We start from the raw sequence: 20823 nt of genomic DNA on the forward strand, positions 1-20823 counted from the left end.
CATGTCATACTTTTATGGCAAATAACTTGGGGCCGCCTACAAGCTTTGCAAGGTCATGCAAAGTATAATACAACTGAAGTCACCAGGCTAAGCCACAGAGCAAAGGGGCTGCCCTTGAGTGGTGCAGACTCCCTCTACAGCCAGCAACACTGATCACCTGCATTGCACCCTGCACTGACCAGCTTTTACTACGACCACCAAAGCTTACATCCAGGCATCAATATCTAAACAGGGTAAGGGGTTGAGAAAGCCACACACCTGCAGTGCCTCCTTTGCTGCCTCGCACTTCTCCCTGCGGCCAGAGATGATGATGATATCACACTTCTTCGGAGAGCTGGGATCTGTGTCCTTCCCATCCTTGCCTTCCCCACCTTCCTCACCATTCTCCTGCACAGCTGGATCTGCAACAGGAGCTGGAAACATGGAAAGTCTTGTGTTCAATGCACAGAGCCCCATCCTTGTTCATCATCCCCCCACCTTCAGATCCTCAGGCTCAGCCAGCAGTGAGAGCTCAGAGAGACCTTGGTAAGCTCGTAGAGCCCTTTTTGTTGGGGTAGGTCCTCGTCCTCCCTGCACTCTGCAGTTACATGTCCACAATGCCCAGGTCTGTGGTTTGACCTCCTAAAAGTGTCCCTCTTCCCAAGAGGGTTAAGGTTGATGCTAAGCCCAGATTCAAGGACACTGCAGAAACACCAGGGATCAGTTTTCCATAGATTTTAAATAGAACATGTCAATTGTATGGAGTGCTGGCACATTACACTTATTTAATCATCCCAACTTCCACGTGAACATGCATCCATAGGTATACCTGGGTTCTCCTCCCTGTCAGGGAATTTGATCTGGACACCATAGTCCCGGGTGATCTGCTGGATCCGGGATCCTTTGGGGCCCATAATGGAGCGGTGGAACTTTTGTGGGATGGTGCATTCGATTGTCACTTGAGCTTCCTGTGGGAAAGCAGAGTTGCTCTATTGCAATGTAGCCTCTTTCACACCAGAAAACAGGATGCTTGTGCATGGTGAAATCCAAAATTGGACAGAGAGGAGTCAGAAAAGATAAAGTTTTCCTAGAATCATTCTCTCTTGGAGAAGTTAGCAGGGGGTTTAAAGAAGACTATCTCCAACCCAGAATATTAAAGGCTTCCAAGAGCAAAGCTCAAGCTCTTTATTACCTTTAAGAGAAGGATGCATTAAAAGGAAGGAAAAAAGATAAAGAATAAATGAGGGAGGGAAGGAGGAACGAGAACAGGTTTGACAGTTGGCTGCTTCCAAAAGCAAATACTAACAGCACAAGAAACCACAGAAAGCAACCACTGCCCAAGACCAGGCATGGAGAGGCACAGGAAGGCTCTAATCTTTTAATGTCTAGATGTACACCAAGGAGTGGTCTCCTACTTCCACTCCTAAAGACCAAGAAGATGGTCAGAGGAGGCAATTCCTTCACACAGCATTGCCATTTTGGAGCCAGCTGCCACTCCCCAGGCTGCAGACTCCATATGTTGACAGCAAAGGTTCAAATCCCAGAACTACCATGGGACTTGTTCTCATAAAGCTTGGCCACACAGCAGGTTCAAGGAGGGCACTGCTGAAGTAACGAAGTACAGAAGAAACAGTTTATCTGCGACATACCAGGTCCTCGATGATCTCCTGGATGCGTTTCTTGGCTGCCTCCACACAATCCTTGGCTCCCTTGAGGGTGACTTTATCACTCTGGGTGCCAGAGCGTGGGAAGCTGACCATCACACCACCATATTCATCTGCAATCTCACGCAGAACTTGTCCTCTTCGGATGACAAAGTGGCGGTGGTGCTTGGGGTCAACCACCATGGAGTCCTCAACCACATTATCCTGCCAATAGATGACAGCTAGTCAGCCCTGTCTGTCCTGGTGATAAGCATGAGATGGCTGCACTCAACAGCAATCAGCTTACAACCTCACCCCAAAAAGGTTGAATGATCTTCCTGAGCTCCCATGAAGGGCAGCAAATGGTTTTAGGACAAGCAGGTCCTCCATACTGACTTGTTACATCTTGCTACAGTGAGAGGAAGGAATGTAGAAAAAGTAGATCATACCAAGTTCTTGATGAGGGCCTCCAACTCCTTCTGTGCCTCTTTGACAGCCTCCTCCGTTCCCATGATAGTGATCAGCTCCTGATCTTTGTCCTCAGAGGTGGGGAAGATGATGCGGGCCCCAGTATTGTCACGCACCTTACGGATGTTGCCACCACCCTTACCAATGAGGAACTTGTGGTACTCTGGCTTTGCACGGAGGTCCACGGTGTAACTCTTTGTTTGCTGAAAGGAGCCAGAGACCCGTGGAACGTGTCAATATATAGAAAATAATCACCAGCATCAACAGTCAGCACGTGGGTATGTTACCCGCACCCACACACAGAGTGTTGCAAGAACAAGGTAGGTAGATGTAGTATGCTGTCAAAGTAAAAAAGGTATACAATGTCTTAAAATTAAAAACACTACCCCAAAGATGTTCTCGGGGCTGGAAATCTAACTGTACACTCAGCATGACCAGTGAGAATACAAGCAGAGACTTCCCTAGAAGAAGGGTCTGACCCTCACGCAAGGCAATACAACCACTTGCTAACTGACTGCTGCAAGCCAGGCCACAGAGGCAACCATCCAATTCACATAGGGAACATGTTCACATGCTGACCCCAGACAGGGGCTTTTGCTATTAAAATGACCAGTCAGTCAGTCAGCCACAACAACAAGCAATGTCTTGTAACCAGAAGTTCTCAAACCTAGACACACATAATGAAATGGAAGAACTGGAGCTGAAATTCAGAGATCAGGAAAAAAAGTGAAGGACATCAGCAGAAGTTGTTTTGGAGAAGTGTAGATACCCAAGTGCATTTAAGCCACAAGAGCAGGGAGCCATAACTCTTTGAGTGTGTTGCCAGCCTGGGCAGAGAAGCATTACAGCCAGTTCTTCTATCCATGAGGGGCAGAAGACCCTTGTCCAATCTGTACTCAAATTCCTCAAAAGAGGATTTGTCTGTCTGATGTGAGAGGCTTCCCAGCAGGCAGAGGGAATCACTTCAACCTCCAAAAAGAAACAGCTGGCCAAACCAAGCTGTTCCTTCCCCTATGAGACAAGGCTCACCTTCTCCTCTGCCAGATGCAGCAGCTGTTTCTTGGCTTTCTCCACATCCTGGGCTGGGCCCCTGATGGTCACGGTGTCACTCCCAGAGCCCTCGGTGGGGAAGTGGATGTGGACTCCACCACACTCCTCCATGATGGAGCGGATGAAGCGGCCTTTGGCGCCAATGAGGGAATTGTGCAGTTTGGAAGGAATGGAGACCTCCACTTCTGTGATGTTGGCCTAAGGGAGGACAGTATGGGGTGTTAGTTCAGCTGCAGCAATGTGTTTGCACCCACTCTGCTTTCCCTCTAACTCCCACATTGCCAGGAGCTTTGCAGGAGCTGTGTGTAAGAAATGCCTGACCAGAGGGAATTGAGACTGGTCCCTCCTAACACATGAGCAGCCACAAACTTCAGTTGAAGTGTCAAGACCACACTGACACCCACATTTGTCTCCTCCCTGCCCAACCCCACTACAAGCACTTCTATATTTATACCTCTTATATTTATATTTTCATGCCCCTCATCTGCCACAGGCCAGTTGTTTCACTTACCAGTTCCTTCTGGATAGCCAGAATTCTGTGGCGAGCAGCCTCACAGTTGGCTTTCTTGCCTGTGATAACAATTGTCTCCGAGTTGCTGTTCTCTGCTGGGAGATCAATTTTGGTGTTGCTTTCTTCACGGATCTGCCACAAAAAAAACCCCAACAAAATCATTTGATAGGTGTCCCATGTTGGAAAAAAAGACCTCAGAGGTTTCATTTTGCACTACCAATGAGCAGGAGGGACCTGGTTGCAGCCAGTGACCACAACAGGCACTGGAGACAGGAAAGATATCTTACCTTCTTGATGTTGGCACCTCCTTTCCCTATGATGTTCTTGTGGAATTGTTTGAAGATGGGAACAGAAATAGAAAAGCTGTTTTCAACCTAAGGGAGAAAGGAAGGGACAACTGAAGATTACACTGTCATGGTAAGTGAAGCACCATCCCAGGAATTGGATAAACAAGCTCCTGACAATAGGCTTAGACCCAAGGAATTCTCTGTACAAGAGACTTGCATGAACAAGCAAAGACAGGTACCTTCTCCTATGGCCCTTATATAACAGGCATTACCCACCTGCCCCCATCCAGATAGAACAATGTCCACAGCTCCCTCATCTTGAGCTGTGTCAGCCCTAGCCAAGCTACTACAACTTGCTCTAATCCAAGGTTATCCAGATATGGGGGAGAGAACATCAGACTGAAGTTTCCCTTACCAGGTCTGCCACCATCTTTTGCATGTACTTGGTGCACTTCTCCACCTCGTTTTTGGGACCTCTGAGTTGGACGATGTCACTCTTGTGTGCAGGGTCTGGGAAGTTGATGATAACCTGCAGGAGATGGTCATTTAGAGTCAACTCAAGCAAATGCAAGAATTGTGTCAGACACGTGCAAAGGTTGGGGAGATCCTGCACATCCCCTTTCTCTTTTGTTAGCAGTCTCTGGCCAAAGGGACCATCATCTCAAACATACTAGATGTACGAGCAGCTACACATTTCTCATACTTACAGAGACACTAAATTTATGACTTTAGTGACAATGTGTCTACTACCCAAGCAGGAAATATCCTCTCTGGATTCCTTCCCTCCTAGAAAGCCTTACCTCTGGGAATTTCTCCCGGATTTCCCGGATCCGCTCACCCTTCTGCCCAATGATGGTCCGGTGAAATTTCTGCTCAATGATTAGGTCCTTGGTGCGTTCATTTTCCTGTGGAGAAGAGAGTTTACATGGAGTGTTCAGCAGGAGAGCCACAAACTCATAATCACCAGTTTGCTGCCTGACAGTTCACTTGCCAGCATTGTCTCTCTTTTCTCCTCCAGACATAATTCACTCTTAAGTTGACAGGAAAGGGGATCCAAGGGAATAGAGGAACTTGCACTTGTCATGAGATCCAAGTGCTCAGTAGGCTAGGGGCACACACCTGCACCAGAAGGTTACCAGGAAACATAAGAGCCCAAACCCTGTGGCCTCCCAAGCATCACATCCCACTAACCATACGGGAAGCGAGTTCCAGCAGCTCTTTCTTGGCCTGTTGGACCCCCTGTGGGTCTCCTTCAATTCTGATCAGGTTGCTCTTCTCATTGTCCGGGGGAATGCGCACTGACACCTTGTAGAGGTCCTTGATCCTGTTAACTGCAAGGCAAGGCCTGTGGTGACACACTCTGCTAGGCCAAGAATCTGAAGCAAGACACCTTGACTATCACTGCTTAGAGGCTCTTTAAGAAGTAAATCAGCCTCTGAGGAGAAGCAAGAGGGGTAGGGTTGAACCAGGAGGAAGTGCCTCTTCACCCTGGGGTTCAGCAAGAGCAGATCCATGCCATACAAAAATCTGTACAAGTAAATACTGTGGCATCTAGTTCACTTGACAGAGTGAGGCATCTGTTTCTTCCCCAAACAGCACCACATTTAGACCAGAAGATGCTCATGCATTTCCAATCCTAAAGTCTTTTTTGGGGAGAAACTCACCCCAATTTCTGCTGAATGCAATTCATATAGATGAACTTGAAAAAAAAGAGAGAAGAGAATTCTCTAGTCTGGCCCCTCAGAAAAAAAAAATTCCTCCTGGACATGGCAAAGTAATCTGTTCAATTTTCCAAGACACTTCACACATGCCAACTTATCTCCTTGTCCCAACCTCACTCCAGAAGAGCAGAGGCAATGTGAGGGAGCACAGCACCCTGGATGAGCTGCAGAGCCACAATATGATCGAAATATTCAGGCAGAAAGTCCAAACACAGGAAGGATTAGAAAGGCATCCCACTTACTGTTAGCTCCATTCTTGCCAATGAGGTGTCGGTGAAATTTGTGGTCTACGTTGATTTCTGCATAATCCATCCGGTTGATCTGTAAAGAATTGAACAGGGCTCTAGGCAGGGCAGAGCTGTTTGTGCCCAACATGACTGCCCACTGCCAGTGCCAGCACTGAGTCTCCAGCAGCCAGCTACAGGCATTCCTCCCTGCTATGGGGCAGAGCAGAACACTCCTCTGGTTTGAGCTGAGAGCACCATGTTTATATAACGTTTTAAGGGACTTAAATGCTTCTCCAGCTGGGACTGAAAGAGAATCCTTCCTTCTCTGCATCAAAAGACTTAAGATGACTTTTTAAGACTGCTATGAACAAGCTTCATAACCAAGGGTTTTGCTCATCTGCCACACCACTTGCCTTCTGCAAGTTCTGTTAAGCCTGTCAAGATATCCCACAGATGTGATCTACACTTCATCTGTGCTCTGTTGCCCCATCTTTCCCCACTTTCTTCTTACATACTATAACTAGTACCACTAACTTACCAGATCCTTGACCATGACTTCAATCTGTTCCTGAGCCACATTCACATCTTCTGTAGGTCCTTCCAAAGTGATTTTGTCTTCTCCTTCGGTGAATTCAATGTGAACCTTAAGACACAAGGCAAGGAAACCCATCAGAATTTTCAAAGACACAAGACAGGCCAATGCAGTCAGTCAGACCTACACCATCTGCCACTAAGGGTACACACATCATTCCCATGGTTTTACAAGTGGGATACTTACAATTCTGGCCATATCACAGTGTCCAGACCATAAGGCTTTGGTGCTGTCCTGGAGACTGCATGGGCTTTGAAGAAGTCCCTCATCTAACCTTTCCCTAAATACCACCTAACTCACCAGGGAGAAGCCTCATTGAAATCAGCATTTGCAGGTATCCTACTACATTAATTCTCCAAATAGTACTACATAAGGCTTCCCCTGAAGGACTCAACCCTTAAAAGTAAAATAGGATGAATAGTGTTTGAGGCAGCAGAAGTTTATAGCTCCTCTTAATACTATAAGATTAGTGTCATTTCCTCCCTGGTTTTATTCACGCTAGAATACATTTCTCTCTCCTACAAAGAGTGATCTGGACTAAACCATATTCTGCTTCAGGGGGTGCTAAGCTAATAGCTCATCCATACCTTTGGCATCTGCTGAGTTATTTTGGCCAGGTTTTGTCCTTTCTTTCCAATGATGAAACGATGAAGCCAAGAGGGGGCTGAGACCGAGGAGACGGTAAAACTGTTTGCCTGAGAGACAGAGAAGTTGTTTGATGGACAGACTACAGAGGCTTTCACAAAAATTCCATTCCAATTCCCATGCTGCAACCTCAATATTGAGTTCTAAGCTGCATCTCTGACAGCCCAACTGAGACCACCCTCCAACACCTGTCAATGCCCACAAATGTGTCTTCATGGGGCTTTCAAAAGAGGCCTGTCAGTACCTTTGCATAGACTTCAGTCAGTGCTTGCCCAAGCTTTTCAGGTTCGCCTCGCAGTATCACCGTCTCCGAGCTGCTGTCAGTGGGTGGGATCTCGACAGAGACTCCAGTTTTCTCCAAGATCTCCTGCAGGGAATTCCCCTTGGGGCCGATGACATACTTGTGCTGGGACTTCTTCACCTCCACTGCAATGGTAGTAGTCTTCTTTTTCTGTAGGAGCAGAGGCACTGGGGCATCAATCACAAGGGAGTAGGGAAGGACAAGAGTGAAAGGGAGAGACACAAGATGCAGTGAAGCTCTGCACCCAGGAAAGAGCAAAGCAAAGGTGAACAGAGGGATTCTGCAGTACCCTAGCATCTTTGGGACCCTGCCTGTAGAAAGCCCTGTTCTCAAAAATTCACAGGTGAAGTAAGAAAATTCTGTGTCAGCTCCCTGGGACACTACATGGAAGAGACCACATGCACACCCCAGCCCTTGCACAATGCCCAGCTGTCCCCAGGCAGTGTGGTAATGCAACACTGTGTAGGCTATTAGGCTATAAGCTGATTATCTCTATTGAAATCCAGACTGGTATAAATACAGACCTAACCATGAGGAAAACCAGATCAACAACCTACAACAAGGATATTCACAGTGAAGCTAGCTGTGGAAAATAAAATGCAATTTCCGCTTCACCAACTTTTACTGTAGCGACTTTGATACTGTCAGCTGGCCACACTGTAGCCTCCACACTTCCCTTCCTTTGTAGTACCTCTGTGAACACACGCCCGGGGAGCTCTTAGTGGTCTGCTAATTCCCATGACACAGAAAATCAGGAGATCTATCACCTCCCAGGCAGAATCACCCCAAGTCCCACTCTGCTGAGCAAGAAAATGCTAAGACCTGGGTCCACTAATGCAAGGGCTGTTGAGCAAGAGTTGAACACAAAGACGATGCAACTGAGGGATGCACAAAAGCAGAACAAGAAGGGAAGAGGGGCTGTGAGGAGGTGGGGGGAAGATGGAAAGCTTTATGGACCATCCATACCTTTTCCTCATAGATCTTCTTAACACGAGCCACAGCCTGAGCCAGCTGTTCCTTTTCTCCTGTGAAGACTATCTCTGTCTTATTAACACTGGGTGGAGGAATGTTGATGCGCGTCCCTGTGTCCTGCATGAGCTCGCTCACCAGCTTGTTGTAAGGGCCAGCAATAAAAGGGTGGTACACTTTCTCCACATCCAGCCGCTCCACGGCACGCTTATCCTGGAAGGGTCCAGGACAAACCTTAGTGGGAACTGATATCAATATTACCATCTCTGCCACACACAGCTAAATTCCCATTGCCGTCTTGTTTGACCCTCTGGCCCCAAGCACCCTTTTCAGTTTGCAGGCTCCATGCCTTTCCATCTAGAAATTCTGCTGTTGCCAATTTATGATATTCACCTCTGTAATCTCCTGCCTTATCTCAGCTAGCACCTACTATGGTTCACTTCAAATTATCAAACTGCTTATCTACTTCAGAGAGGGACAAAAAGGAGAACCAGAAGATACAGAATATGGCAGGAGTGTTCATATAGCCAGTGGCATGGTGTATGTCTCTGTTCAGACTAACAACCTCACAATTTTAGGCACTGGCTGTGGCCATGGTGGCTACAAGCATCCAATATACCATGGAGAAGAAAAATGGCCATTTGGCTAATGACATGAGAGATCACAGGACTGAAGTACCTGCTCAGCAGAGATAAGCAGGATCTCGTGTCGGGCCTTCTCAATCCCTTCTTTAGTGCCGGTGATCTTGATCTGGTTGCTGGGGTCATCCGGGCGGGGGATCTGGATTTTGGTTGCAGTTTTGAGCTCCAGGTCCTGCAGCTTCTCGCCGTTCTTTCCAATGACAAAACGGTGGTGCTCCTTGGGGATGGCAACTGTCGCTGAAGCCTGCGACACAAGAGCCAAGCATCTATGAGAGCCCTTGCCTGCACAGGGAAAGCAAGTCATGTGCTGCTTGGTGGTACCACTGAGGAGCGAACATAATGCCTTCCAGCACATCCTGTCCAAGGACGGATACTATGTCAGAACAGCTGATCTACAGTGCCTGTATCCCAGGACACTAAACCCCACTATTCCCTCAAAAGCCTTCTTTTTGTACAGGAGCAGCATTCTGAATTAGCAAAGGCCTTAAGGCATAGATGAGGAGGTGCCTATGCTCCCGTGTCTCACAGTCTCTCAGTGCCAGAGAGAAACTGGGGCGATGGCTCTGGAGTAGAGTTTATCTGAACTCTGACATCTGCTGCCAAGACTACAGAGAACAAGACACAGCCTGACTCCTAGGAAACTGAAATTCAACACCAAAAACCCACTCCAGCAGGCAGACAGCTCAGAGATGCTTACCACTCCTGAATGCTAAGGTGTCTTCATTGCAGCACATGCTGCTCCTGGGACTGCTTCAAGATGGTTCCTCTTGGAAAAGGGGGTCCCCAGAGCTTCCCTCAATTTACCATTAAAGGACTGGTTTGTAACAGGGATTCCTGACTTCTTCCCTTTTCACCAAGTGTTTACTGAGCTGGTAGCTTAGGATTGCTATCATGCTCTTGATCCCTGTGAATATGTAACTACTAACTAATTAAGACACTTAAAATTCAAGCTACAATGGAAAATAAATAAACCAAATCAAAAAAAGATCACTTGGTGTGTCTCTTCAACTCTGTGTGCATGTATGATGCCACCCAAGCCTAGAAGAAGTTGGAATACAGACACACCTTTCAGATCCAGGGCCAGGGCAGGAGGACGGATATTTGAGGACAGTGCAGTAGGGATCTGTGGCAGCACAGTCTAATCTATTATGTAGGGTTTGTCCCTTTCTCTTCCCTCTGGCAGGGTATGACACACAGGCTGAACAGCACTAAGAATCCATGGTGTTAACTATTGCATTAACTACCTTGGACATTACACTTTAAAACACACCACGACACCCGGCTGTGATACACCCTGACACGACCTACCATCTTGATTATGAACTCAAGAATCTGAAGGTAAGAAATCAAAACCCAGAGAACTGAAAGGAAAAGCAACTGAAACAAGGGGGCTGCAATTGCTTACCAGTGTGGCTCAAGTTACACAACACAGCACCCTGATCGGAAGCTTTCAGCATTTGGCAGAACTCCCTCTTCTCTACTTTTCTTTCTCCCACCCCTTCATGCTCTCCTCTGAAGGACTTCAGAGGAAGCACTGGCCCGTTCTCATACACTGCAAGCTTTGTATGAGGGGCCTGCACTCCCACCAGCACCAGCACCTCAGCACAGAGATTTCAGACTCCACCCTTCATGCAACACCATGGCCTGTAATTAGCTTTGAACCCTATTTTAAGTCTCATTTCCATTCCAAATTGCCAATTGTTTGCTTTGAAAATATATGGCAAAGCTGAATTAGTCATCTAATAATACCTCTATGGCTTACAAGCCATGGCTTAAATGCCCAAGGGTCTCAAAGCATTTCAGATTCTTGGGGAAGAGCAAGATGAAGTGAGAAACAGTTAGCTGCCCTTACCTGAGTCTGCAGTCGAGCGACAATTTCCTTCCGAGCCTTCATGACTGCTTCCAGCTTGCCAGAGACCATGATAGAAAGGCCCTGGTCCTTTGCAAGAGACAGCTCCAGGTGAGCTCCTGTCTTCTGCATGATGTCAAGGCAGATCTTGGCCTGCTCGCCTTCTCCAAACTGATTCATGTCCTTGTATTTCCTCTCCTCCAGTGGCACATGAAACACCTGCTCAGACACAGGACAGATAAAAGGGCACAGCAAACTGTCAGTGTGCTTTTGCTTGACAGTGCCTCCCTGTCTCATGGCCATACAAAACTTCAGTGGCATGCTGACCTCCCAGGTTTGTGCGACCAGTCTGTCCCACACTGGGACTCTTCCTAAAGGGGGATTAGCACTCACTATAGGAATTCTGCAATCCTCCCTTCAGGTATTCTTCACCTATTTGTAAAACAGGGATGCAGAGCTTTTTCTGGACAGTTTTCCAACACATCCTTCCCTTCCAGAGCAGTCCTAGCTCTCAGCTGCAGCACCAGGGTAAAGTACAGCAAACAGCCTGCCATACCAAGGATTTCATACTCCAAGGAATGCTTCACTTCACCTGCTTTTGGGAATGGGGAAAAGGAGGGAGATAAAAACATCCAATCCCACCAACCTGAGTGATGACAGAAGCCTTTATTGGTCGAATTTTGCTCCAGGGACCAGCAGGTTCCTGGGCAGCTTCCAAACATGGTGCTTTCTCAGGGAGTGGAGGGAAGGCTTCCTTGTAGGTTGGAGGATCATTCTCTTCTTCAGAGTTTAAAGCTGTAACTGGGGTAAAGCAAATAGAGTAAATGAGACGCTCTCCCCACAGGAAATGCTCCTGTTCACAGGCAGTGCAATTGTAATTAGGCACCACTAACAAGGGAGAGCAAATGGCTTGTGCACTGCTATTAATCCTATTACATCTATGCCTGTGGAGCTGCCAAGTCTGGAGCACGACTGACCCCAGCATAGCACAGACTGCAGTGGATGCCACGAACAAACAGCCTTGTCTGAGCTGGCACAATGCATGCAGGGAGTGAACGTGCAAGTGAATGGCGGCAGCAAACAGCACCTTATTGCCAACTTTGTCAAGAGGAGCTTAATTAGGAGAGAATAGGCTGAGCAGAAAGAAGTGAAAGGACCAGAGCAAGGGTGCAGGTCAGAAGGGGATAAGACAAACATAAGCTCGGGAGCAAGGCAGAGAGAAGGGCTATAGTTAGGGCAAAGTCCAGGGAAAGCCTGTACATTATGTTCGACTCAGTTGTGCACTGAGTTGTGCCAAGTGGGCCAGCTCACAGCTGGGGATGGCTGCCAAAATCCATCACTGAGTCAGTTCATACCGTTACAGTGACTTCCCCAGCACCTGGCTGAGCAAAGGAAGGAAATGACAGCCCAGCACACTGATTCCACGAGGCTCTCATGTAGCCCAGTACCCCACTCTTGCATGTGCCCCGTTCCCAGGGCTGGCAGCACTGCCAGCCAGAGCTCTCTGAAGCGTCAAGGCTTGTCTCCTCACTGCCTTCCACTGTGCAGCACCACCACTGTGCTGCTGAGAGTGAAAAGCCAGAGTCTGGCAAAACACTAACCTAGGAACAGAGAATGCAATGTCTGCATGCTTGTGCTCACACAGAGCGAGCCTGGGTAAGAACATGGAACATTGCCTGTGCAGTCTGGATCTAGAGGCACATCACAGGAAGTCAGCTGTGTTTGCTCACCTTTCACTTGCTGCTGAGCCAGGCCACTGCGGTGTTCAGCAAAGCTCTCCTGGGTCAAAACTGCCACGGAGCTCATTGTCGACCTCCCACCCACACACAATCCGGGTATGCCACTGGAAGAGACAGGTGGCAATAATATCACAACTCAGGATGCACAGTCATTCCAGGAAGACAAAGTATCTGCTACTGAGTACTCTTCCAGTTATCCTCTTGAAAAGCACCCACAGTGCCCCTTGGCTGCCCAGTTCCCTTGTTAAACCAGACAGGAACTCAGGGGAGATATTTCCTCCAAGTACAGTGATCACCAAAACCAGAGCTCCTCATTAAGAAGGCAGAGGATGTGCAACCTAAGAAGGTCACTGGAAAGAGGGACACCAGAAGTTGTTAAAGCATAATCTAATTAATCTATCAATTATTAATGGTGTGCAATTTTTAAATGAGTATGCGAATGTCTGGGTAGTCAGCCCAGTCAGTCATTGTCTATCCCTAGAGAGAAAAGAAAAAGGGTCTAGGAAGCTGCCTCTTCCCGAGAAACTTATTTAGGTACCTGAACTCCTGCTGACTTAGGGAGACACTCAGAAAGCCCCTCTGTCAAGTAAGCTCAGCAACAGCACGATCTATGGCTCTCCCAAAATATGAACTTACCAGCTAAATGGTCAGTAGCCAGAGAGTCCGTCCTGTAAGCTGCCCGTCTGTCAGCCTGCCAGCTTTTGCTTTACAGAAAAAAAAAAAAAATTAGTGACTACTCCAAGACAACAGAAGACCACAACACCCCTGTTACTGTAACTTTCAAAAGAGCACCCTATCCAAAACACTCTCATACCCAGTTGCATCTCACCACACACGACACATCATGTTTTACTAGGGTTACAGGTAGTGCCACTATCTACTCAACCCTCACAGCAGGAAGCCTGGAGTAGCTACTCTTTCATCACACTGGCTACAAGAGTAGCCATCTAGTATTAGACAAAAATACAGTCAATTAATAACAGATGTGCAAGACAGACACGAAATTTAAGGGTTGCAAGCAAGAGCATCAACATCTAGTCAGAAGAGACTAACAACCTGAAAACCTGCCAACAACACTGCCATCAGTCACAAGTTAGGAATGTAGTTTAGTGGAGCTTGGGTGAATCAACATAGACGTCCTCACAAACTAAGGCAAACACTCAGGGCTCCCCACACTCAGCTGCTGGGCAGTCCAGCTCTGCAGTTTTTATTGAAATAAGATCATACACCAGAAATTAAATTCTGTCTCCAGCCCTAAATCTGCAAGTCAGAAAAAGAAAATTCTGGTTTACATGGACTGTTTTAAATGTGTACACAAGATGGAACTAGGAAAAAAAATACACTGTTGGGACGAACTTTAAATCTCCTGAATCTAGATCTACAGATTTACTGAAAAAAGTGTTCTAGAATACAAGTAAAAATGTAAAAGCCAGTACAGTACACACTCTGCCAGATGTACAACAGCCATCCACACCCAGAGTTCCCCGTAGCCATTACATGTGCTCCTGCAGGGCTTGCACTCTTCCTAAAATCCAGTGCTTTTGCCTGCTCCTGGGAAAAGAGGCTCCTCTCCCACACATACCCTGCAGTGCTCTTCAGACCATCTTCTGAACAGCAAACTAAGACACTTTTCAGAAAAGTGACAGTTGCCATCTCCAACCTTCCAATGTGCCAGAAACGGCTCCCAAAAACCCAGCGTTGCTGAAGGGGTGTCTCACATCACACTAAAGCTGTGACACAGTAAGGGAAGGCAGCAGTGGCAGAAGGAGGAAAAAACAACAAGAGCAGTGACACAATGGGGCCATACAGGCCTGATCTGCACCTCAGCCAAGGTTGAGGTTTTCCCCTACTTCAACACACCTCTTACAAGGCAGCACGACCTGTGCTGTCAGAGCAATAGAGCTAATGTTGCAATTAATCCTGTAATGATCTCCTACTCCGACGCAAGCAGGTACCAGGCCAGCCAGTCATGCTGCTGAAGTACAGCTGCTACAGCACGCAGACCTCTGCAAGGCATTTGACGGTGTACAGAAAGGGTAGCTGTACAGAAACCCGATCCTGGAGAAATACCTGAGTTCTCCTCACTATCCAGGGTTATGCCATGGTATAACATGTGGTTATATGTTCCTGGCACATGCCTGCATGGCTCAAGCTGCCACAGATCCAAGGAAAGTGCATTAGTGGCATGGCACCTGTCCCAGACCATCTCAGCAATGCCTGCAGACTCCATGGCGGCTCCTCCAGCCTGTTGGGTCACTGGTAAGGGTGCCACCACCTCATGGCAAGCTACAAACAGGAATGAGGGCAGGAAGAAGCAGCATCCTAGACATCACAAGCAGCTGCTGAAGTCTGGTTGGAGGCTTGCTAACAGTACAAATATCCTTGTAACTCTCACTTCTCCAGAAAGCTCCACCTGGCTGACCTGGCACGTGCTCTGCTCCTTAGAGAAGGAGCGTAAGACAAGAAGTCAGTGAACGACACCCAATATAGTGCCTACCTGAAAGCCACGACCTCAAGGCACAGCTGCTGGTTTCATTGTGTACACACCAGCTGCAGAAATCTTTCTTGCAGCTTCCTTCCACCTCAGAGAACAGCCAGATATTCAAAGAGAAACTGAAGGCCAGGGTTTATCCATATGAATTTCTGTCTCGTGACCCATATAACAAGCTAAGAGCAAATGCTCCTCATCTCCAGCAACCCCAAGCATCTGGTATATTGTAGGTCTCAGGGATTCTTCTCTGGCCAAAATCGAAGGCAGCCATTAGAATGGTATTTTAAGTGTAACATCGAAAACAGCAGCTCAGGCATTGCTTTTGGATCCTACACCTCCTTGGTTTCCCACTTAGGTTTTGAAACTAAGGTTACAGCTACGTCATGCTAATGTGCGGCTGACTGGGTCAACAGGTTTCAAACTGCCAGGTTGATACACCGCCTGTAGGGTTGTCCTTGTGTGCCAAAAGAAGTTTCAGAAGTCTAGAGCACGCTTAAATAAAGAGAATGAAATAATCCTAAAAATAACCTCCAGCAAGGGCCAGACCTAACCACACGGGAAACATTTGTATGAAGAGAAACAAAAGCAAAGTCATGAGTTAGGCTGCCAATACAATCAGTACTTGTGAACAGAAATGTCAGTTACGTGTTATTTAAAAGTATAATTAATAAAAACATTAGCACTTTGTTAATGGAGGTAGCTACAAGCCAGCGCTGCAAGGACCACACGCAGCAGCAGCTCTGGGCTGGTTGTGGTAGCCACTGTCCTCTGTCAGATGTTCATGTAGAGCAGGTCGATCTTTTGGTAGATGAGTGATCACAGATGAAAATACCTGCTTTCTGAAAACTGACTGGACTCCCAGAGATGAAAGGCCCAGATCCCTTGGTTTTGGGGGGATCATGCTGGCAGACAGTTGCTGTGTGGCAGGATGAAGTGTTTCCCTTAGCATCTATTCGTGCAACACGATCGCACCTCTGGGCGCCACCAGCCCTACATCTGACCCATCCCCCGTGTTTACTCTTCCACTAGCGCCGGCCTCGCCGCCACGTCCTGCCCCGGACAGGAGGAGCCCTGTGCCAGCCCCGCCACTGAGGACGTGCACCCGGTCGCGTCCTGCTGGCCGGCCGGCGGGGCAGGCCCCGGCGGTGCCTCTCACCGGGGCTGAGGAAGGGCTTCCACGGCCGCGCTCCGAGAGGGGCATCGGCCCTGGGGAGCCTCCCGCGCGGAGCTGTCTGCGCGCGGAGCCTGCCCGGGCCCGCACCGCCACCATGTCCCCCTGGGCAGCGGCACAGCGCTGCCCCTCCGCTCGGCCCCGCGGTGCCCGGTCAAGGGGTGGGGGAGCCGCCAGGCCCTCCGGGCCGGGCCGGGCGGGCGGTGCTGCCGCCAGCGCCACCTCAGCACTGCCGCCACCGGGGGCGGGGCGGCGGGGCGGGGCGGCGCCCTTAAAGGGCCCGGCCGACCCCGCTGTCACCGCGCCCCCGGCGGGGCCGAGCGCGAGGGGGCGGCGGGGGCGCGCCCAGCTCAGTGGGACTGTGCGGGAACGGGGCCGGAGCGCGGCGAGTGCCGGGGACAACTGCAGCCCCGACAGCCCCAGCCGGCGCGGCCCTGCGGGCTGCAGGCCGAGGGTGGCCGCGTCAGGCGAGCAGGGGACAGGCGCTCCCGTGGGGCCCGGTAACAGCCCCGAGCCCGACTCCGAGGCCGCCGGAACGCTGCCGGTGGCGGCAGCGCAGGGAACACGGACAGCGCCGGACTGGGCGGTGACACCTCCCGCCGCCGGCGGTGGCCAGGGAACAGGGCCAGGGCGCTCGCCCCTCTTAGCCACGGCAGGAGTGGAGTGCTCAGCCCCGCGGCCCGGGACAGGCTGGCAGCAAGCTGCCGGCGCTCCGCGGTCTGCCCGACGCTGGACGAACGCCCGCCGCTTTGGCTCGTAATGCGATCAAACCCTACCAACGCCTGGGACGGCGCGGAGCCGCTCCGGCCTGGCCGCCCCCTCCCCGCGAATCCAAGGGGCCCGGCGTCCCCACCGGCCCGGCCCCGCACCCAGCGCTACGCGGCAGCTGCTGCGGGCCGGCACAGCCGTGTCAGCGCCGGCCGAGGCCGCGCCGTGGGGCTGCACTCGCCCTGACCTCCCGCCGCCGGCTGCCCCCGCCGGACTTTGCCCGGCCCGGCCGGCGGGAAGTTAGCGCGAAGTTTCCCAGCGGCGCCGACACGTCGGTGCCCTGGGGAGGATGCGAGGCCGCTCCGGGCCGGGCCGCCCGCCCCGCCAGCCTCCACGTCGGCGCCGCGGCGGAGGAGCCGCCCCCCGTCCCCCGTGACTCACTCCGGCCGGTGCCCGCTCGCCCGCCCTGCTGGAGAACCGGAGCGCTCCTGGGAGAGCGGCACGGCGCCCGCCCCGTCGGCTATATAGGCCGGGCCGCTGCCAATCCCCGGCCCGCACGTCAGCGGGACATGCCCCTTCGCGGCGGGGCCGGCCCGCCACGCGTGCCCCGCGCCGCCGGGGCCGGCCCGCCACCCGCCCGAGCTGTCCGGGAGCCGGAGGCTCTGCCGGCAGCCCCAGCTCTCGCAGCCCGGCCCAGCCCGACCCGCGGGGTGCACGGCGAAGGAGGCGAACTGCGGGTGGCTGCCGCCCGCTCTGCGCGACCCGGCTCCCCGCTCCGGGCTGACACCCGCGGGACAGGCCCGTCCCCCTTCCCCGAAACCGCGCATTCACCCCCAGAACGCGCTTCCCACTCGCGGCCCGGCAGCAGAGAGACCTGGGGCTGCTGCAGGACCGAGCCCCGCGCTGGCCCTGCCCCAGCCCCGCGGCGGCCTCGGGGACGCAGCTCAGTGCCACATAGCTCAGGATTACCCACTTCGGCCGAGCCCGGTTTCACGCAGGTTTAGCGAGCTGGAGTGGCTCTCGAGGGCTCTGATCAGTCTGAAAAACACAGCTGGCACCGGAGAGAGTGAACACCTGGGGCTCCTGCCCGGTTCCCCGAGTGGGAAGGGACACCGGGGCCCCGGCCCCAGGCGGCCCCTCGATCCTCCTCCTCCTGCGCAGACTGTGTCAGAGCAGCAGCTACATGGTGCGAGGTTGCAGGCAGGAGAAGGGGCCAGGTAAGAGCAAGAATGAAAAAACCCTAACCAAACAAAAAAACGACACCCCTCCCCCCCAAACCACAACACACATCCCTCTCCCCCATAAAAATAAAGAAATTTAAAAAATTCCTCTCCTTATTCCAATCTTCAATTTGGAAATTGGGAAGAGGAAAAGAGGGGGAAGGCAAGCCAGCGAGCACAATGCCCTCCTTTCCTACAGAGAGGGTGTTTATTAGTTTGTGCAATATCAATGTTTTTAATTATTAGTTTTGCACCCTCAAGGAACTGAGGAAAAAAACCCATCAGTGTAAAAAGACACAGAATTTGAACTGATTTTTGCATTAGCTCAGTCTCTGCCCATTTTCCTACACAGCATTAATTTTTCTTATCATTCATACCTTGTACTTAGTGACTGTTTTTCTCATTCCCACCTTGCTCTCTTCCCAGACCCTGCCTAATGAAATGCAAGAACCTGCTCTGTGGAGCTCTGACCACAGAAATTCAAGATCTTTGGGACAACTGCTTTTGATTACGTGCAGTAATTTTTAGAGACTTCATGCACTGTATTTATAGAAACATGGATGGTATTTAGCCTTTAGTAAAATTATTATTACTTATTGCTAATGAACAAGAGTAGATTTCTCCATTTTTCCTCTTTTAATCTTCTGGCTGGGAGGACATCATTAAAGCACTTGAACTTTTTGACACAATTCATCGCTATAAATAAAAACACACTTGTGGGTGAAATCAGGAAGTGTGCAAAACGGCAAACAGTCGTCAAGAGTTGACACCATGCCCAGGCACCTCAGTGATCTATCTCCCCCCACGGCGGCCTCTCCTCAGAAAGCCTGTTGATCTCCGTGCGGATGCAGGGATACTGCTCCAAGCCTGGGGCTGCCGCACAGAAAGGCAGCGACTGCTGCTGCCACGTCATATACGCTCCGGGAGCTGGCTCCGGCTGCTCCAACACAAACCGCCTGGGCTGCGGATGCCAGCAGCAGCACCCTGTAAGGCACACAAGCAGGCTCGTGCCTACCGAGACAGAGCTGGCTCATGCAAAAGCAGAGCTCCAGGAACCTGGTAAAGCAGAGCACCTCCAGACTTAGGGCACTTCTGCTTCCAGACAGCAGCTGGAGTGCAAGGTGTTGTAATTTGGGACTCCGAGCCTGAGCCGCTGAACCTCACTTGAGGTGCTTTTCTGACGCTCTTAGTCCCTTGTGTTTATCTCTCCAGTGCAAAACAGGCAGGCTCCTTGCAACGCTCTAACTTTACTGTGTCCAATTAACTCTGACATAAGTCCCGTGATACCCCTGTGCCAAGGAAACAGAAGAGCATCACAGTTCTCAGCCTGGAGCATCTTTCCAAGACACCAACATCCTTATCCCTCAACTCCACCTCATTACCAGTTCAGCAGGGGTCCTCTGTGGGGACATGCCACCTTGTGCCTATGGGACAACTGCACAGCCCTCTCCTGTTATCTCTATGTAGTGCTGCTGCAGCCACTGGGGTTGCCAGGTCATTATGGATTTCTGGCTTCTATCACTGCTTCCTCTCTGGGTTTATTTAAGAGGGAATCTTCCCCACGTGTTTCTGTAGCTCTTCTTTTATTTGCAGCTGCAAGTGGCGGGAGGGAAGCCTGCCAGTCCCAGAAGTTACTGGAAGGCATCTCACTGTGTGCTACCCTCAAATAACAATTTCTGTTGAAGGAAACCTGTCACAGGCTGTTTTCCTTACAGGAAGATCTTCCACAGGGAGAGAAGGGGGGCAAAGGGGGAGGAAGAGCTCACCTTTCCTCCCACATTTAGTAAGTACAGAAGTGTCCTGTGCATAGACAAAAACACATTTAGAGGGTGCCAGGAGGCTTATTTCAACCCGCTGCTCCCGCCAGCAAATCAACCATCCATGTCCCACCCCATCCTTCTTCAGTGAGGTGATGGAGTACAGGCAGAGACGGGCCTGCAGGGGCTCCTTGGGACGTCTTCTATCTACTTACTTGCCCACAAATTCAATCTCCCATTAAAAAATGAATAAATAAAAAATACACTTGTCATGGAGATGTGTGCAAAATGGCTCGTCCATAAGTAAGGCATAGGAATTTTTGGTAGCTGAGAGGAATGGAGACAGAAGAAGGTACCCAACCTCCTGACAAACACTAAACACTCTCCATCTAGCATCCCATATCTTGGCAGCATAAAAACAGACCCTAGTTTCATAACTTGTGAAAAAAAATGAAAAAGAAGCCTCCCAAAGAGAGCACCAAAGTGCAGCAGAAAGGGTGAAGGGTTGGGCAATGTGTAGTTTCTGTGGCTTATCAAACTGGCATCTCATGTCACCAGTCGGAAGAAGGACACAGAAATGGGACCAGCAAAAATACTAAACATTCACAGAGATAAAACTAACACTGAACAGGTTTGGGCCTTGGTTTTTTGGAGCATGTGTTCAACATCCATGTGAAAGCAAAGGCTGAGGAGTTAAGAAGCTTTCCATAATCACTCCACCCCCAGGACTCTTAGGGAAGGGAGAGGAAACTTCCAGCTCCTTAAACCACTGGAGCAATGACCACAAAAAGATTGGTCTTTCCTGGCACATTCACCCTCAGCTGAGCTGGGATTTTGCAAAAGATTTCTTCTAG

At 50.2% G+C, this 20823-nt stretch overlaps 1 protein-coding gene across 3 annotated transcripts in view; it reads right to left on the bottom strand.

The window, feature by feature from the left end:
* HDLBP (high density lipoprotein binding protein) overlaps positions 1-20823 on the bottom strand; it is a 39269-nt gene that overhangs the window by 7740 nt on the left and 10706 nt on the right. For 2 of the 3 annotated variants that reach the window (XM_050308716.1, XM_050308718.1), the window contains exons 2-21: positions 13259-13326; positions 12614-12726; positions 11530-11684; positions 10887-11102; positions 9072-9278; positions 8391-8606; positions 7368-7574; positions 7066-7173; positions 6425-6529; positions 5902-5980; positions 5130-5269; positions 4739-4843; positions 4354-4467; positions 3939-4025; positions 3652-3783; positions 3120-3338; positions 2072-2293; positions 1629-1847; positions 809-947; positions 259-413 (exon numbers count right to left, since the gene is read on the bottom strand). In XM_050308716.1, coding sequence (XP_050164673.1) covers positions 259-413; positions 809-947; positions 1629-1847; positions 2072-2293; positions 3120-3338; positions 3652-3783; positions 3939-4025; positions 4354-4467; positions 4739-4843; positions 5130-5269; positions 5902-5980; positions 6425-6529; positions 7066-7173; positions 7368-7574; positions 8391-8606; positions 9072-9278; positions 10887-11102; positions 11530-11684; positions 12614-12689 — 2901 coding nt within the window. In that variant the 5' untranslated portion in view covers positions 12690-12726; positions 13259-13326. Of the gene's footprint in view, positions 1-258; positions 414-808; positions 948-1628; positions 1848-2071; positions 2294-3119; positions 3339-3651; positions 3784-3938; positions 4026-4353; positions 4468-4738; positions 4844-5129; positions 5270-5901; positions 5981-6424; positions 6530-7065; positions 7174-7367; positions 7575-8390; positions 8607-9071; positions 9279-10886; positions 11103-11529; positions 11685-12613; positions 12727-13258; positions 13327-17433; positions 17542-20823 lie in introns of those variants that run through there. The other variant, XM_050308717.1, reaches the window with a different exon arrangement.

Source organism: Myiozetetes cayanensis, unplaced genomic scaffold, assembly GCF_022539395.1.
Source record: "Myiozetetes cayanensis isolate MyiCay16 unplaced genomic scaffold, myiCay2020 scf13, whole genome shotgun sequence".
Lineage (NCBI taxonomy): Eukaryota > Metazoa > Chordata > Aves > Passeriformes > Tyrannidae > Myiozetetes > Myiozetetes cayanensis.